At 55.0% G+C, this 18,619-nt stretch overlaps 1 protein-coding gene across 1 annotated transcript; it reads left to right on the forward strand.

The window, feature by feature from the left end:
• Positions 1-976: 976 nt before the first annotated feature.
• Positions 977-8,338, forward strand: LOC144738826 (uncharacterized; the record flags this gene model as incomplete). The annotated part of the gene is made up of 5 exons (XM_078621813.1): positions 977-1,136; positions 4,328-4,408; positions 5,005-5,079; positions 6,520-6,761; positions 7,768-8,338. Coding segments are annotated over 5 exons (582 nt in total), but the record flags the coding sequence as incomplete, so codon positions are not given.
• Positions 8,339-18,619: the final 10,281 nt, after the last annotated feature.

Here is an 18,619-nt window from a genome sequence, read left to right on the forward strand (position 1 = left end):
ACGATGATGACGGTGATGATGACGATGACGACGATGATGGTGATGACGATGATTTCAATGGTGACGATGATGACGATGACGATGACGACGATGGTGATGATGACGGTGATTTCGATGGTGACGTTGATGACGGTGATGATGATGATGATGGTGATGATGACGATGATTTCGATGGTGACGATGACGGTGATGATGATGATGACGACGACGATGATGATGATGACGATGGTGGTGATGGTGGTGATGATGGTGATGATGATGGTGATGATGATGGTGGTGATGGTGGTGATGGTGGTGATGATGATGATGTTGATGATGGTGGTGATGGTGGTGATGACGATGATGATGGTGATGGTGACGATGATGATGACGATGATGATGACGATGATGATGATGACGACGGTGATGATGACGATGATGACGATGATGATGGTGGTGATGATGATGACGACGACGACGATGATGGTGATGATGACGATGATTTCGACGGTGACGATGATGACGGTGATGATGACGATGATGATGGTGATGACGATGATTTCGACGGTGACGATGATGATGGTGATGATGACGATGACGACGATGGTGATGATGACGGTGATTTCGATGGTGACGATGATGACGGTGATGATGATGATGATGATGGTGATGATGACGATGATTTCGATGGTGACGATGACGGTGATGATGATGATGACGACGACGACGATGATGATGACGACGACGATGATGGTGACGATGATGATGGTGGTGATGATGATGATGATGACGATGATTTCGATGGTGACGATGACGGTGATGATGATGATGATTCCAACGATCACGCCTTCATTAACTCTCCTGCCCCCCCCCACTGTCTCCCCCCCCCCCCCACCCTCAGCTGGCCCATTCCCTGGCCCCCCACACTTGCTGGGGAGACCCCCCCCCACCCAGCCTGCCCCCCCCCACCGTGGGGGCCCCCCCCCCCGTGGCCCAGACGGTCGACGCAGCCCCCCAAACGGAGCCGGGAACCACACTGGGCGGAATCGGTGATATCAGCGGCGGTGCCAAACAAGCACCACCACCGCCACCACCGCCACCACCGCCACCACCACCACCACCACTCCTCAACGCGTATCCACAGCTGCCGCAGACAGGTACAGGGTCTCTGTGTGGTGAGTCTATGGGTGGTGAGTCTGTGTCTGTGGGTCTGTGTGTGATGAGTCTATGGGTCTCTGTGTGGTGAGTCTGTGGGTCTCTGTGTGGTGAGTCTGTGGGTCTCTCTGTGTGGTGAGTCTGTGGGTCTCTGTGTGGTGAGTCTATGGGTCTCTGTGTGATGAGTCTATGGGTCTCTGTGTGGTGAGTCTGTGGGTCTCTGCTGTGTGATGAGTCTATGGGTCTCTGTGATGAGTCTATGGGTCTCTGCTGTGTGATGAGTCTGTGGGTCTCTGAGTGGTGAGTCTATGGGTCTCTGCTGTGTGGTGAGTCTGTGGGTCTCTGAGTGGTGAGTCTATGGGTCTCTGCTGTGTGGTGAGTCTGTGGGTCTTTGTGTGGTGAGTCTGTGGGTCTCTATGTGATGAGTCTGTGGGTCTCTGTGTGGTGAGTGTGTGGGTCTCTGTGTGGTGAGTCTGTGGGTCTCTGTGTGATGAGTCTGTGGGTCTCTGAGTAGTGAGTCTATGGGTCTCTGCTGTGTGGTGAGTCTGTGGGTCTCTGTGTGATGAGTCTGTGAGTCTCTGTGTGGTGAGTCTGTGGGTCTCTGTGTGGTGAGTCTGTGGGTCTCTGTGTGGTGAGTCTGTGGGTCTCTGTGTGATGAGTCTGTGTGTCTCTGTGTGGTGAGTCTGTGGGTCTCTGTGTGGTGAGTCTGTGTGTCTCTGTGTGATGAGTCTGTGAGTCTCTGTGTGATGAGTCTGTGGGTCTCTGTGTGGTGAGTCTGTGGGTCTCTGTGTGGTGAGTCTGTGGGTCTCTGCTGTGTGGTGAGTCTGTGGGTCTCTGAGTGGTGAGTCTATGGGTCTCTGCTGTGTGGTGAGTCTGTGGGTCTCTGTGTGGTGAGTCTGTGGGTCTCTATGTGGTGAGTCTGTGGGTCTCTGTGTGGTGAGTGTGTGGGTCTCTGTGTGGTGAGTCTGTGGGTCTCTGAGTAGTGAGTCTATGGGTCTCTGCTGTGTGGTGAGTCTGTGGGTCTTTGTGTGATGAGTCTGTGAGTCTCTGTGTGGTGAGTCTGTGGGTCTCTGTGTGGTGAGTCTGTGGGTCTCTGTGTGGTGAGTCTGTGGGTCTCTGTGTGATGAGTCTGTGTGTCTCTGTGTGGTGAGTCTGTGGGTCTCTGTGTGGTGAGTCTGTGTGTCTCTGTGTGATGAGTCTGTGAGTCTCTGTGTGATGAGTCAGTGGGTCTCTGTGTGGTGAGTCTGTGGGTCTCTGTGTGGTGAGTCTGTGGGTCTCCGCTGTGTGATGAGTCTGTGGGTCTCTGTGTGATGAGTCTATGGGTCTCTGCTGTGTGATGAGTCTGTGGGTCTCTGTGTGGTGAGTCTATGGGTCTCTGCTGTGTGATGAGTCTATGGGTCTCTGTGTGGTGAGTCTATGGGTCTCTGTGTGGTGAGTCTGTGGTTCTCTGTGTGGTGAGTCTGTGGGTCTCTGTGTGATGAGTCTGTGGGTCTCTGTGTGATGAGTCTGTGGGTCTCTGTGTGGTGAGTCTATGGGTCTCTGCTGTGTGATGAGTCTATGGGTCTCTGCTGTGTGATGAGTCTGTGGGTCTCTGCTGTGTGGTGAGTCTATGGGTCTCTGCGTGGTGAGTCTGGGTCTCTGTGTGGTGAGTCTGTGGGTCTCTGTGTGAGTGAGTCTGTGGGTCTCTGTGTGTCTATGGGTCTTTGTGTGGTGAGTCTGTGGGTCTCTGTGTGGTGAGTCTGTGAGTCTCTGTGTGGTGAGACTGTGGGTCTCTGTGTGGTGAGTCTGTGGGTCTCTGTGTGATGAGTCTGTGGGTCTCTGTGTGGTGAGTCTGTGGGTCTCTGTGTGTTGAGTCTATGGGTCTCTGTGTGATGAGTCTGTGGGTCTCTGTGTGGTGAGTCTGTGGGTCTCTGCTGTGTGATGAGTCTGTGGGTCTCTGCTGTGTGGTGAGTCTATGGGTCTCTGTGTGATGAGTCTGTGGGTCTCTTCTGTGTGATGAGTCTGTGGGTCTCTGTGTGGTGAGTCTGTGGGTCTCTGTGTGGTGAGTCTATGGGTCTCTGTGTGATGAGTCTGTGGGTCTCTTCTGTGTGATGAGTCTGTGGGTCTCTGTGTGGTGAGTCTATGGGTCTCTATGTGATGAGTCTATGGGTCTCTGCTGTGTGATGAGTCTGTGGGTCTCTGCTGTGTGGTGAGTCTATGGGTCTCTGTGTGATGAGTCTGTGGGTCTCTTCTGTGTGATGAGTCTGTGGGTCTCTGTGTGGTGAGTCTGTGGGTCTCTGTGTGGTGAGTCTATGGGTCTCTGCTGTGTGGTGAGTCTATGGGTCTCTGTGTGGTGAGTCTGTGGGTCTCTGTGTGATGAGTCTATGGGTCTCTGCTGTGTGATGATTCTATGGGTCTCTGTGTGATGAGTCTGTGAGTCTCCGTGTGGTGAGTCTGTGAGTCTCTGTGTGATGAGTCTATGGGTCTCTGCTGTGTGATGAGTCTGTGGGTCTCTGTGTGGTGAGTCTGTGGGTCTTTGCTGTGTGATGAGTCTATGGGTCTATATGTGATGAGTCTATGGGTCTCTGCTGTGTGATGAGTCTATGGGTCTCTGTGTGGTGAGTCTATGGGTCTCTGTGTGGTGAGTCTGTGGGTCTCTGTGTGGTGAGTCTGTGGGTCTCTGTGTGATGAGTCTGTGGGTCTCTATGTGATGAGTCTGTCAGTCTCTGTGTGGTGAGTCTATGGGTCTCTGCTGTGTGATGAGTCTATGGGTCTCTGCTGTGTGATGAGTCTGTGGGTCTCTGCTGTGTGGTGAGTCTGTGGGTCTCTGTGTGGTGAGTCTATGGGTCTCTGTGTGGTGAGTCTATGGGTCTCTGTGTGGTGAGTCTATGGGTCTCTGTGTGCTGAGTCTATGGGTGTCTGTGTGGTGAGTCTACTGGGCGTCTCAACGCTCCCTATCAGAGGCGGCGGATATTGCAGCGCTGCCCCTTTGTAACCCAGACCCCCCCCTCCTCCTCCCCCCCTCCCCCCCTCGCCCCTCCCCTTCCTCCCCCCCTTGCCCTTCTCCCCCTCGCCCCTCCCCCCCCTCGCCCCTCCTTTCTCTCCTTCCTCCCCCCCTTGCCCCTCCCCCCCCTTGCCCCTCCCCCCCGCCCCTCCCCCCCCTCCCCCTTCGCCCCTCCCCCCCTCACCCCTCCCCTCCCCCCTCCCCCCCCAGGCAGGATCCCCCAGCAGCGCTTTGCGGCTGGGCAGGAGGAGTTCTACGCCGAGACTTTCCACCACGCTGGGACCACTGACCGTGAGAGCCACCGCCACCACCATCATCACCATCGTCACCATCATCATCATCGACATCATCATCATCATCACCATCATCGCAGTCATCATCAACATTATCAACATCGTCATCGTCATCATCATCGCCATCATCATCGTCATCGCAGTCATCATCATCAACATCATCATCATCATCGTCATCGCCACCATCATCATTGACATCGTCATCATCATCATCATCATCGACATCTTCATCGGCATCATCACCACCACCACCATCACCACCATCACCACCATCACCTCCACCACCACCACCATCACCACCATCACCTCCACCACCACCACCATCACCACCATCACCTCCACCACCACCACCATCACCACCATCACCTTCCTGGCAGATCCAGGGTATGGTTTTGTGCAAGTCTAAATGTGTCTCTGTCTCTGTCTGTCTCTGTGTGTCTCTCTCTGTGTGTGTCTCTGTGTGTGTCTCTCTCTGTGTGTCTCTGTCTCTGTGTGTCTCTCTGTGTGTCTCTGTGTGTCTCTGTGTGTCTCTCTGTGTGTCTCTGTCTTTCTCTGTGTGTCTCTCTGTGTGTGTCTCTGTGCGTCTGTCTGCAGAAGGGGGCTATGCAATGTCTCACCCACAGGTTCAACCCTTCCCTCAGCAACAGAACAACACGCATCCTGGCTATGGTGAGAGATTCATGGCGGCCGTGTCGGAGACACGGAAATCCTGGGTCTGGGTGTCTCTCTCTCTCTCAGGGGGTTCATAATGGCCGTGTCAGAGACACTGAGAGCCTGGGTTCAAGCCCTGGGTCTGGGTGTCTCTCTCAGGGGGTTCATAATGGCCGTGTCAGAGACACTGAGAGCCTGGGTTCAAGCCCTGGGTCTGGGTGTCTCTCTCAGGGGGTTCACGATGGTCGTGTCGGAGACACTGAGAGCCTGGGTTCAAGCCCTGGGTCTGGGTGTCTCTCTCAGGGGGTTCACGATGGTCGTGTCGGAGACACTGAGAGCCTGGGTTCAAGCCCTGGGTCTGGGTGTCTCTCTCTCTCTCAGGGGGTTCACGATGGCCGTGTCGGAGACGCTGAGAGCCTGGGTTCAAGCCCTGGGTCTGGGTGTCTCTCTCTCTCTCAGGGGGTTCACGATGGCCGTGTCGGAGACACTGAGAGCCTGGGTTCAAGCCCTGGGTCTGGGTGTCTCTCTCTCTCTCAGGGGGTTCACGATGGCCGTGTCAGAGACGCTGAGAGCCTGGGTTCAAGCCCTGGGTCTGGGTGTCTCTCTCAGGGGGTTCACGATGGTCGTGTCGGAGACACTGAGAGCCTGGGTTCAAGCCCTGGGTCTGGGTGTCTCTCTCTCTCTCAGGGGGTTCACGATGGCCGTGTCGGAGACGCTGAGAGCCTGGGTTCAAGCCCTGGGTCTGGGTGTCTCTCTCTCTCTCAGGGGGTTCACGATGGCCGTGTCGGAGACACTGAGAGCCTGGGTTCAGGCCCTGGGTCTGGGTGTCTCTCTCTCTCTCTCAGGGGGTTCACGATGGCCGTGTCGGAGACACTGAGAGCCTGGGTTCAAGCCCTGGGTCTGGGTGTCTCTCTCTCTCTCAGGGGGTTCACGATGGCCGTGTCGGAGACACTGAGAGCCTGGGTTCAGGCCCTGGGTCTGGGTGTCTCTCTCTCTCTTTCAGGGGGTTCACGATGGCCGTGTCGGAGACGCTGAGAGCCTGGGTTCAAGCCCTGGGTCTGGGTGTCTCTCTCTCAGGGGGTTCACGATGGCCGTGTCGGAGACACTGAGAGCCTGGGTTCAGGCCCTGGGTCTGGGTGTCTCTCTCTCTCTCTCAGGGGGTTCATAATGGCCATAGACTCCGCACACAGAGACCCACAGAGACCACACATACACACAGACACGTACACACATACACACACACACGTACACACACGCACGTACACACACACGTACACACACGTACACACACACACACGTACACACACGTAAACACACGTACACACACACACATGTACACACACACACGTACACACACACGCACGTGCAAATTCGCTGCTACTCGCTGCAACAGCCCTTGGCACCTCCAGCAACGAGCTTCACGAAGCACCTTTGTCTTTGTAATCGCCCTCACCGCAGGTTCCACGCCAACTTCCGTGGTGGAGTTTGGTGGCTACGGCGGTGGTGGCGGTGGTGGTGGCAGTGGTGGCGGTGGTGGCGGTGGTGGTGGCGGTGGTGGCGGTGGTGGCGGTGGTGGCGGTGGTGGCGGTGGTGGCGGCGGTGGTGGCGGTGGTGGCGGTGGTGGTTACTCCGTTTCCTCTATGGCAGGAAGTCCTGGCAGTAGCTTGCAGCCTGCAGGCGGCGTCTACAGATATGGGCAGGTGCGTGAAGCAGCAGCAGCATCATCAGCAGCAGCAGCATCATCAGCAGCAGCATCATCAGCAGCAGCAGCATCATCAGCAGCAGCAGCAGCATCATCAGCAGCAGCATCATCAGCAGCAGCAACATCATCAGCATCATCATCAGCACCATCATCAGCAGCAGCATCATCAGCATCATCATCATCACCATCATCATCAGCAGCAGCAGCATCATCAGCAGCAGCAGCATCATCATCAGCAGCAGCATCATCAGCAGCAGCAGCATCATCAGCAGCAGCATCATCAGCAGCAGCAGCAGCAGCAGCATCATCAGCAGCAGCATCATCAGCAGCAGCAGCAGCATCATCAGCAGCAGCAGCATCATCATCAGCAGCAGCAGCATCATCATCAGCAGCAGCATCAGCAGTAGCAGCATCATCATCACCATCATCAGCAGCAGCAGCATCAGCAGCAACATCATCATCAGCAGCAGCATCATCAGCAGCAGCATCATCATCAGCAGCAGCATCATCATCATCATCACCATCATCAGCAGCAGCAGCATCATCATCAGCAGCAGCAGCATCATCAGCAGCAGCAGCAGCAGCAGCAGCATCATCATCAGCAGCAGCATCATCATCATCATCACCATCATCAGCAGCAGCAGCATCATCATCAGCAGCAGCAGCATCATCAGCAGCAGCATCATCATCAGCAGCAGCAGCAGCATCATCAGCAGCAGCATCATCAGCAGTATCATCAGCAGTAGCAGCATCATCATCATCATCAGCAGCAGCATCATCAGCATCAGCACCACCACCATCACCACCACCACCACCATCATCACCATGACCATCATCATCACCATCATCACCATCATCACCATCATCACCACCATCATCACCACCATCACCACCATCACTACACCTTGATCTCTGCACCGTGAACTCTGCACCGTGACCTCTGACCTCTGCACTGTGAACTCCGCACCGCCGTGACCTCGTCGTTGTCGTCTTCTCTGTTTCAGGGCCACTTTGGAGGCTTCCAGTGACGGTCGGCGCAGACTCAGCAGCCTCCACCACCAGCAGCAGCAGCTCACCGTGGTGGTGGTGGTGGTGGTGACGATGGTGGTGGTGGTGGAGGTCGTTGTGGAGGTGGTGGAGGTGGTGGTGGTGGAGGTGGTGGAGGTCGTGGTGATGGTGGTGATGGTGATGGTGGTGGTGGTGATGGTGATGGTGGTGGTGGAGGTGGTGGAGGTGGTGGTCGTGGTGGTGGTGGTGGTGGTCGTGATGATGGTGGTGGTGGTGGTGGTGGAGGTGGTGGTGGTGGTGGTGGAGGTGGTGGTGGTGGAATTTGTGGTGGTGGTGGTGGTGATCGTGATTGTGGTGGTGGTGAGGGTGGTGGTGGTGATGGTGGTGGTGGTGGTGGTGATAGTGGACGTGATGGTTGTGGTGGTGATGGTGGTGATGGTGGTGGTGATGGTGGTGATGATGGTGGTGATGATGGTGGTGGTGATGATGGTGGTGATGGTGGTTGTGGTGGTGATGGTCGGTTGTGGAAGCAGGAGACCAAAAAATATCACTGCCATGGCGACAGAAGGGGTCTCTGTGTGTGTCTCTGTGTGTCTCTGTGTGTCTCCGCTTGATTCACTCCGTGCTTGAACACACAGACACAGACATTCACAACATCACCGCTTGATCCACACCGACATTCAAAATATCATAGCCGTGCTTGATCCGTGTCAATTCCCGTTTTCATTCAGCATTGCAGCCTTAAATATGCGTCGATTTCCGTTTCATTGCTCCATATACGGGCCTAAATCATGGACACATTTTACTGGTAGGAACCTCCTGGTTACACCAGCCCACAGGGGATTATTGTGTCCGTCGTGCAGGGAGGGGCTGGGTGGGGAGGGGAGGGTGGGGAGGGGCTGCGTGGAGAGGGTGGGGCTGAGTGGGGGGTGGGAGGGGTGGGGCTGGGTGGGGAGGGGCTGGGTGGGGAGGGTGGGGCTGGGTGGAGGGGTGGGAGGGGGGTGGGTGAAGGTTGGGTGGGGAGGGGCTGGGTGGGGAGGGGAGGGTGGGGAGGGGCTGCGTGGGGAGGGTGGGGCTGAGTGGGGGGTGGGAGGGGTGGGGCTGGGTGGGGAGGGGCTGGGTGGGGAGGGTGGGGCTGGGTGGAGGGGTGGGAGGGGGGTGGGCTGGGTGGGGAGGGGCTGGGTGGGAAGGGGCTGGGTGGGGAGAGGCTGGGTGGGAAGGGGCTGGGTGGGGAGGGCCTGGGTGGGAGATGGGGCTGGGTGGGGAGGGGCTGGTCACCCCGTGGTGCTCTTATAAAACTCAACGTTTCACCTACTCACGCCGGATTGTGCCCGCCCTCACAGTCGGGCATATTTGTGGGAATGCACCACGCCGCCGTTGACCCTGCAGGCCATTGACCGAGCAACCCGACGTGTTCCTACCAGCTCCCTCCTCCGCCGCAGGAGGAGGAATGTGTTTGTTGCAGCGCCCCGCGTGATTGATCGGATCCGTGTTGAGAGCGAACGGGCAGGAAGCCGGTTTCTTTGTATTTATTTATTTTAATGTCGGAAGTTTGTGATTGCGAGCGGTGGTGCAGCGGTTAGCGCTACGCTGCGCTACGAACCCGGCGACCCGAGTTCGATTCCCGCTCGCGGCCACCAACACCGGTGACGATTATCTGAACTGGTCGTGGGCCTCCCCTAGGTCGACTCAGCCTCAAATGAGTACCTGGTGCGGTGTGTAGTGAACATCGCCACTGGGGAGACAACGGCTCCCACAGGGTTCAGTGTTAATCACTGAGGCTCACAGAGCCAGACTAAGGCTCCCACAGGGTTCAGTGTTAATAACCGAGGCTCACAGAGCCAGACTAAGGCTCCCACAGGGTTCAGTGTTAATCACTGAGGCTCACAGAGCCAGACTAAGGCTCCCACAGGGTTCAGTGTTAATCACTGAGGCTCACAGAGCCAGACTAAGGCTCCCACAGGGTTCAGTGTTAATCACTGAGGCTCACAGAGCCAGACTAAGGCTCCCACAGGGTTCAGTGTTAATCACTGAGGCTCACAGAGCCAGACTAAGGCTCCCACAGGGTTCAGTGTTAATAACCGAGGCTCACAGAGCCAGACTAAGGCTCCCACAGGGTTCAGTGTTGATCACTGATGCTCACAGAGCCAGACTAAGGCTCCCACAGGGTTCAGTGTTAATCACTGAGGTTCACAGAGCCAGACTAAGGCTCCCACAGGGTTCAGTGTTAATCACTGAGGCTCACAGAGCCAGACTAAGGCTCCCACAGGGTTCAGTGTTAATCACTGAGGTTCACAGAGCCAGACTAAGGCTCCCACAGGGTTCAGTGTTAATCACTGAGGCTCACAGAGCCAGACTAAGGCTCCCACAGGGTTCAGTGTTAATCACTGAGGTTCACAGAGCCAGACTAAGGCTCCCACAGGGTTCAGTGTTAATAACCGAGGCTCACAGAGCCAGACTAAGGCTCCCACAGGGTTCAGTGTTGATCACTGATGCTCACAGAGCCAGACTAAGGCTCCCACAGGGTTCAGTGTTAATCACTGAGGTTCACAGAGCCAGACTAAGGCTCCCACAGGGTTCAGTGTTAATCACTGAGGTTCACAGAGCCAGACTAAGGCTCCCACAGGGTTCAGTGTTAATCACTGAGGCTCACAGAGCCAGACTAAGGCTCCCACAGGGTTCAGTGTTAATCACTGAGGTTCACAGAGCCAGACTAAGGCTCCCACAGGGTTCAGTGTTAATAACCGAGGCTCACAGAGCCAGACTAAGGCTCCCACAGGGTTCAGTGTTGATCACTGATGCTCACAGAGCCAGACTAAGGCTCCCACAGGGTTCAGTGTTAATCACTGAGGTTCACAGAGCCAGACTAAGGCTCCCACAGGGTTCAGTGTTAATAACCGAGGCTCACAGAGCCAGACTAAGGCTCCCACAGGGTTCAGTGTTGATCACTGATGCTCACAGAGCCAGACTAAGGCTCCCACAGGGTTCAGTGTTAATCACTGAGGTTCACAGAGCCAGACTAAGGCTCCCACAGGGTTCAGTGTTAATCACTGAGGCTCACAGAGCCAGACTAAGGCTCCCACAGGGTTCAGTGTTAATCACTGATGCTCACAGAGCCAGACTAAGGCTCCCACAGGGTTCAGTGTTAATCACTGAGGCACACAGAGCCAGACTAAGGCTCCCACAGGGTTCAGTGTTAATCACTGATGCTCACAGAGCCAGACTAAGGCTCCCACAGGGTTCAGTGTTAATAACCGAGGCTCACAGAGCCAGACTAAGGCTCCCACAGGGTTCAGTGTTGATCACTGATGCTCACAGAGCCAGACTAAGGCTCCCACAGGGTTCAGTGTTAATCACTGAGGTTCACAGAGCCAGACTAAGGCTCCCACAGGGTTCAGTGTTAATCACTGAGGCTCACAGAGCCAGACTAAGGCTCCCACAGGGTTCAGTGTTAATCACTGAGGTTCACAGAGCCAGACTAAGGCTCCCACAGGGTTCAGTGTTAATCACTGAGGCTCACAGAGCCAGACTAAGGCTCCCACAGGGTTCAGTGTTAATCACTGAGGTTCACAGAGCCAGACTAAGGCTCCCACAGGGTTCAGTGTTAATAACCGAGGCTCACAGAGCCAGACTAAGGCTCCCACAGGGTTCAGTGTTGATCACTGATGCTCACAGAGCCAGACTAAGGCTCCCACAGGGTTCAGTGTTAATCACTGAGGTTCACAGAGCCAGACTAAGGCTCCCACAGGGTTCAGTGTTAATCACTGAGGCTCACAGAGCCAGACTAAGGCTCCCACAGGGTTCAGTGTTAACCACTGAGGCTCACAGAGCCAGACTAAGGCTCCCACAGGGTTCAGTGTTAATCACTGAGGCTCACAGAGCCAGACTAAGGCTCCCACAGGGTTCAGTGTTAATCACTGATGCTCACAGAGCCAGACTAAGGCTCCCACAGGGTTCAGTGTTAATCACTGAGGTTCACAGAGCCAGACTAAGGCTCCCACAGGGTTCAGTGTTAATAACCGAGGCTCACAGAGCCAGACTAAGGCTCCCACAGGGTTCAGTGTTGATCACTGATGCTCACAGAGCCAGACTAAGGCTCCCACAGGGTTCAGTGTTAATCACTGATGCTCACAGAGCCAGACTAAGGCTCCCACAGGGTTCAGTGTTAATCACTGAGGTTCACAGAGCCAGACTAAGGCTCCCACAGGGTTCAGTGTTAATAACCGAGGCTCACAGAGCCAGACTAAGGCTCCCACAGGGTTCAGTGTTAATCACTGAGGCTCACAGAGCCAGACTAAGGCTCCCACAGGGTTCAGTGTTAACCACTGAGGCTCACAGAGCCAGACTAAGGCTCCCACAGGGTTCAGTGTTAATCACTGAGGCTCACAGAGCCAGACTAAGGCTCCCACAGGGTTCAGTGTTAATCACTGATGCTCACAGAGCCAGACTAAGGCTCCCACAGGGTTCAGTGTTAATCACTGAGGCTCACAGAGCCAGACTAAGGCTTCCACAGGGTTCAGTGTTAATCACTGATGCTCACAGAGCCAGACTAAGGCTCCCACAGGGTTCAGTGTTAATCACTGATGCTCACAGAGCCAGACTAAGGCTCCCACAGGGTTCAGTGTTAATCACTGAGGCTCACAGAGCCAGACTAAGGCTTCCACAGGGTTCAGTGTTAATCACTGATGCTCACAGAGCCAGACTAAGGCTCCCACAGGGTTCAGTGTTAATCACTGATGCTCACAGAGCCAGACTAAGGCTCCCACAGGGTTCAGTGTTAACCACTGAGGCTCACAGAGCCAGACTAAGGCTCCCACAGGGTTCAGTGTTAATCACTGAGGCTCACAGAGCCAGACTAAGGCTCCCACAGGGTTCAGTGTTAATCACTGAGGTTCACAGAGCCAGACTAAGGCTCCCACAGGGTTCAGTGTTAATAACCGAGGCTCACAGAGCCAGACTAAGGCTCCCACAGGGTTCAGTGTTGATCACTGATGCTCACAGAGCCAGACTAAGGCTCCCACAGGGTTCAGTGTTAATCACTGAGGTTCACAGAGCCAGACTAAGGCTCCCACAGGGTTCAGTGTTAATAACCGAGGCTCACAGAGCCAGACTAAGGCTCCCACAGGGTTCAGTGTTGATCACTGATGCTCACAGAGCCAGACTAAGGCTCCCACAGGGTTCAGTGTTAATCACTGAGGTTCACAGAGCCAGACTAAGGCTCCCACAGGGTTCAGTGTTAATCACTGAGGCTCACAGAGCCAGACTAAGGCTCCCACAGGGTTCAGTGTTAATCACTGATGCTCACAGAGCCAGACTAAGGCTCCCACAGGGTTCAGTGTTAATCACTGAGGCACACAGAGCCAGACTAAGGCTCCCACAGGGTTCAGTGTTAATCACTGATGCTCACAGAGCCAGACTAAGGCTCCCACAGGGTTCAGTGTTAATAACCGAGGCTCACAGAGCCAGACTAAGGCTCCCACAGGGTTCAGTGTTGATCACTGATGCTCACAGAGCCAGACTAAGGCTCCCACAGGGTTCAGTGTTAATCACTGAGGTTCACAGAGCCAGACTAAGGCTCCCACAGGGTTCAGTGTTAATCACTGAGGCTCACAGAGCCAGACTAAGGCTCCCACAGGGTTCAGTGTTAATCACTGAGGTTCACAGAGCCAGACTAAGGCTCCCACAGGGTTCAGTGTTAATCACTGAGGCTCACAGAGCCAGACTAAGGCTCCCACAGGGTTCAGTGTTAATCACTGAGGTTCACAGAGCCAGACTAAGGCTCCCACAGGGTTCAGTGTTAATAACCGAGGCTCACAGAGCCAGACTAAGGCTCCCACAGGGTTCAGTGTTGATCACTGATGCTCACAGAGCCAGACTAAGGCTCCCACAGGGTTCAGTGTTAATCACTGAGGTTCACAGAGCCAGACTAAGGCTCCCACAGGGTTCAGTGTTAATCACTGAGGCTCACAGAGCCAGACTAAGGCTCCCACAGGGTTCAGTGTTAATCACTGAGGCTCACAGAGCCAGACTAAGGCTCCCACAGGGTTCAGTGTTAATCACTGATGCTCACAGAGCCAGACTAAGGCTCCCACAGGGTTCAGTGTTAATCACTGAGGTTCACAGAGCCAGACTAAGACTCCCACAGGGTTCAGTGTTAATAACCGAGGCTCACAGAGCCAGACTAAGGCTCCCACAGGGTTCAGTGTTGATCACTGATGCTCACAGAGCCAGACTAAGGCTCCCACAGGGTTCAGTGTTAATCACTGATGCTCACAGAGCCAGACTAAGGCTCCCACAGGGTTCAGTGTTAATCACTGAGGTTCACAGAGCCAGACTAAGGCTCCCACAGGGTTCAGTGTTAATAACCGAGGCTCACAGAGCCAGACTAAGGCTCCCACAGGGTTCAGTGTTAATCACTGAGGCTCACAGAGCCAGACTAAGGCTCCCACAGGGTTCAGTGTTAACCACTGAGGCTCACAGAGCCAGACTAAGGCTCCCACAGGGTTCAGTGTTAATCACTGAGGCTCACAGAGCCAGACTAAGGCTCCCACAGGGTTCAGTGTTAATCACTGATGCTCACAGAGCCAGACTAAGGCTCCCACAGGGTTCAGTGTTAATCACTGAGGCTCACAGAGCCAGACTAAGGCTTCCACAGGGTTCAGTGTTAATCACTGATGCTCACAGAGCCAGACTAAGGCTCCCACAGGGTTCAGTGTTAATCACTGATGCTCACAGAGCCAGACTAAGGCTCCCACAGGGTTCAGTGTTAATCACTGAGGCTCACAGAGCCAGACTAAGGCTTCCACAGGGTTCAGTGTTAATCACTGATGCTCACAGAGCCAGACTAAGGCTCCCACAGGGTTCAGTGTTAATCACTGATGCTCACAGAGCCAGACTAAGGCTCCCACAGGGTTCAGTGTTAACCACTGAGGCTCACAGAGCCAGACTAAGGCTCCCACAGGGTTCAGTGTTAATCACTGAGGCTCACAGAGCCAGACTAAGGCTCCCACAGGGTTCAGTGTTAATCACTGAGGTTCACAGAGCCAGACTAAGGCTCCCACAGGGTTCAGTGTTAATAACCGATGCTCACAGAGCCAGACTAAGGCTGCCACAGGGTTCAGTGTTAACCACTGAGGCTCACAGAGCCAGACTAAGGCTCCCACAGGGTTCAGTGTTAATCACTGAGGTTCACAGAGCCAGACTAAGGCTCCCACAGGGTTCAGTGTTAATAACCGAGGCTCACAGAGCCAGACTAAGGCTCCCACAGGGTTCAGTGTTGATCACAGAGCCAGGCTAAGGCTCCCACAGGGTTCAGTGTTGATCACAGAGCCAGACTAAGGCTCTCACAGGGTTCAATGTTGATCACAGAGCCAGGCTAAGGCTCCCACAGGGTTCAGTGTTGATCACAGAGCCAGACTAAGGCTCCCACAGGGTTCAGTGTTGATCACAGAGCCAGACTAAGGCTCCCACAGGGTTCAGTGTTGATCACAGAGCCAGACTAAGGCTCTCACAGGGTTCAGTGTTAATCACTGAGGTTCACAGAGCCAGACTAAGGCTCCCACAGGGTTCAGTGTTAATAACCGAGGCTCACAGAGCCAGACTAAGGCTCCCACAGGGTTCAGTGTTGATCACAGAGCCAGGCTAAGGCTCCCACAGGGTTCAGTGTTGATCACAGAGCCAGACTAAGGCTCTCACAGGGTTCAGTGTTGATCACAGAGCCAGGCTAAGGCTCCCACAGGGTTCAGTGTTGATCACAGAGCCAGGCTAAGGCTCCCACAGGGTTCAGTGTTGATCACAGAGCCAGACTAAGGCTCCCACAGGGTTCAGTGTTGATCACAGAGCCAGACTAAGGCTCTCACAGGGTTCAGTGTTAATCACTGAGGCTCACAGAGCCAGACTAAGGCTCCCACAGGGTTCAGTGTTGTTGAGTGCGAGGCTGTGTTGGCACTCCTCGGTGTTATTGTTGAGACAACTCATTGTGTTCAAAGCGAAAGTGAAACTCCGGAGGATATGTTAACAAAGCTAGAGACAAAGATCCCCCGTGTAGCCTCTGACAGACTGTTGGGGCAAGTGCTGTTAGCGAGCAGCGCCTATGAAGGCCGGCACGGCACACGAGGGGGTGGGTGGCCAGCACCACGCCCGGCCGCCTTTGTCTCCCCAGTGACGATGTTTACTACACACCGCTACACCAGGTACTCATTTGAGGCTGAGTCGACCTAGGGGAGGCACCAGGACCGGTTCAGATGAATCGTCACTGATTTTGGCCGTGGGCCGGAATCGAACCCGGGTCGCCAGGTTCGTAGCGCAGCGCTAACCACTACACCCACCACTCCCTCCCCCCACCCATCTCCACCCACCATCTCCACCCACCATCTCCCCCCACCATCTCCACCCCACCATCTCCACCCCACCATCTCCACCCACCATCTCCACCCACTCCCTCCTCCCACCATCTCCACCCACCATCTCCACCCACCATCTCCACCCACCATCTCCACCCACCATCTCCCCCCACCATCTCCACCCCACCATCTCCACCCCATCATCTCCACCCACCATCTCCACCCACTCCCTCCTCCCACCATCTCCACCCACCATCTCCACCCACCATCTCCACCCCACCATCTCCACCCACCATCTCCACCCACTTCCTCCTCCCACCATCTCCACCCACCATCTCCACCCACCATCTCCATCCACCATCTCCACCCACCATCTCCCCCCCACCATCTCCACCCACCATCTCCAGCCCACCATCTCCACCATCATCTCCACCCACCATCTCCACCCACCAATCTCCACCCACCATCTCCACCCACCATCTCCCCCCACCATCTCCACCCACCAATCTCCACCCACCATCTCCACCCACCATCTCCACGTCACCATCTCCACCCACCAATCTCCACCCACCAATCTCCACCCACCATCTCCCCCCCACCATCTCCACCCACTCCCTCCTCCCACCATCTCCACCCACCATCTCCACCCACCATCTCCACCCACCATCTCCACCCACCATCTCCACCCACCATCTCCACCCCACCATCTCCACCCACCAATCTCCACCCACCATCTCCACCCCACCATCTCCACCCACCATCTCCACCCACCATCTCCACCCACCATCTCCACCCACCATCTCCACCCCACCATCTCCACCCACCATCTCCACCCACCATCTCCACCCACCATCTCCACCCCACCATCTCCACCCACCATCTCCACCCACCATCTCCACCCACCATCTCCACCCACCAATCTCCACCCACCATCTCCACCCACCATCTCCACCCCACCATCTCCACCCACCATCTCCACCCCACCATCTCCACCCCACCATCTCCACCCACCATCTCCACCCCACCATCTCCACCCACCATCTCCACCCACCATCTCCACCCCACCATCTCCACCCACCAATCTCCACCCACCATCTCCACCCACCATCTCCAGCCCACAATCTCCACCATCATCTCCACCCACCATCTCCACCCCACCATCTCCACCCACCATCTCCACCCACCATCTCCACCCACCATCTCCACCCCACCATCTCCACCCACCAATCTCCACCCACCATCTCCACCCACCATCTCCACCCACCATTCCCGTAAGGTGGTGATGATGATGAGTTCCAGGAGGAGGAGGAGGAGGTGACCCCAGGCGATGAATCAAATTTCCTCCATGCTGAGAAATCGCTGCACGTGGACTGGGAATTGATACCGGGAATATGTGGTGTGTGTGTGTGTCTGTGTGTGTGTGTGTCTGTGTGTTTGTATGTGCGTGTGTGTGTCTGTGTGTATGTGTGTGTGTGCCTGTGTGTGTATATGTGTGTGTGCGTGTCTGTGTCTCTGTGTGTGTCTGTGTGTATGTGTGTGTGTATGTGTCGTGGTGACGTCACCGCCACTTAGTGGCGAATGGCGGTTGTTGTTGTTGTGTATGTGTGCCTGTGTGTGTGTATGTGTGTCTGTGTGTGTCTGTGTCTCTGTGTGTGTCTGTGTGTGTCTGTGTGTGTGTCTGTGTGTGTGACTGTGTGTGTGTGTGTGTCTGTGTGTTTGTCTGTGCGTGTGTGTCTGTGTGTATGTGTGTGTGTGCCTGTGTGTGTGTGTATGTGTGTGTGTCTGTCTCTGTGTGTGTGACTGTGTGTGTGTGCCTGTCTGTGTGTATGTGTGTGTGTGTCTGTGTGTCTGTGTGTGTGCCTGTGTGTGTGTGTGTATGTGTGTCTGTGTCTCTGTGTGTGTGACTGTGTGTGTGTGTGCCTGTGTGTGTGTGTATGTGTGTCTGTGTGTGTCTGTGTCTCTGTGTGTGTCTGTGTGTGTCTGTGTGTGTGTCTGTGTGTGTGACTGTGTGTGTGTGTGTCTGTGTGTTTGTCTGTGTGTGTGTATGTCTGTGTGTATGTGTGTGTGTGCCTGTGTGTGTATATGTGTGTGTGTCTGTGTCTCTGTGTGTGTCTGTGTGTATGTGTGTGTGTATGTGTGCCTGTGTGTGTGTATGTGTGTCTGTGTGTGTCTGTGTCTCTGTGTGTGTCTGTGTGTGTCTGTGTGTATGTCTGTGTGTGTGACTGTGTGTATGTGTGTGTCTGTGTGTTTGTCTGTGCGTGTGTGTGTCTGTGTGTATGTGTGTGTGTGTGTATGTGTGTGTGTATGTGTGTGTATGTGTGTGTGTCTGTGTGCGTGTCTGTGTGTGTCTGTGTGTGTGTCTGTGTGTGCGTGTCTGTGTGTGTCTGTGTGTGTGTTTGTGCGTGTGTGCAGGACGGATGGAGGGAGGAGTGGAGGGAGGGAGTGAGGATGGGGGGGGATGGATGAACGATCCACGATTTTAAACACAAACACGCAACATCAGCGA

This window comes from Lampetra planeri, unplaced genomic scaffold, assembly GCF_965212315.1.
Source record: "Lampetra planeri unplaced genomic scaffold, kcLamPlan1.2.h2 scaffold_118, whole genome shotgun sequence".
NCBI lineage: Eukaryota > Metazoa > Chordata > Hyperoartia > Petromyzontiformes > Petromyzontidae > Lampetra > Lampetra planeri.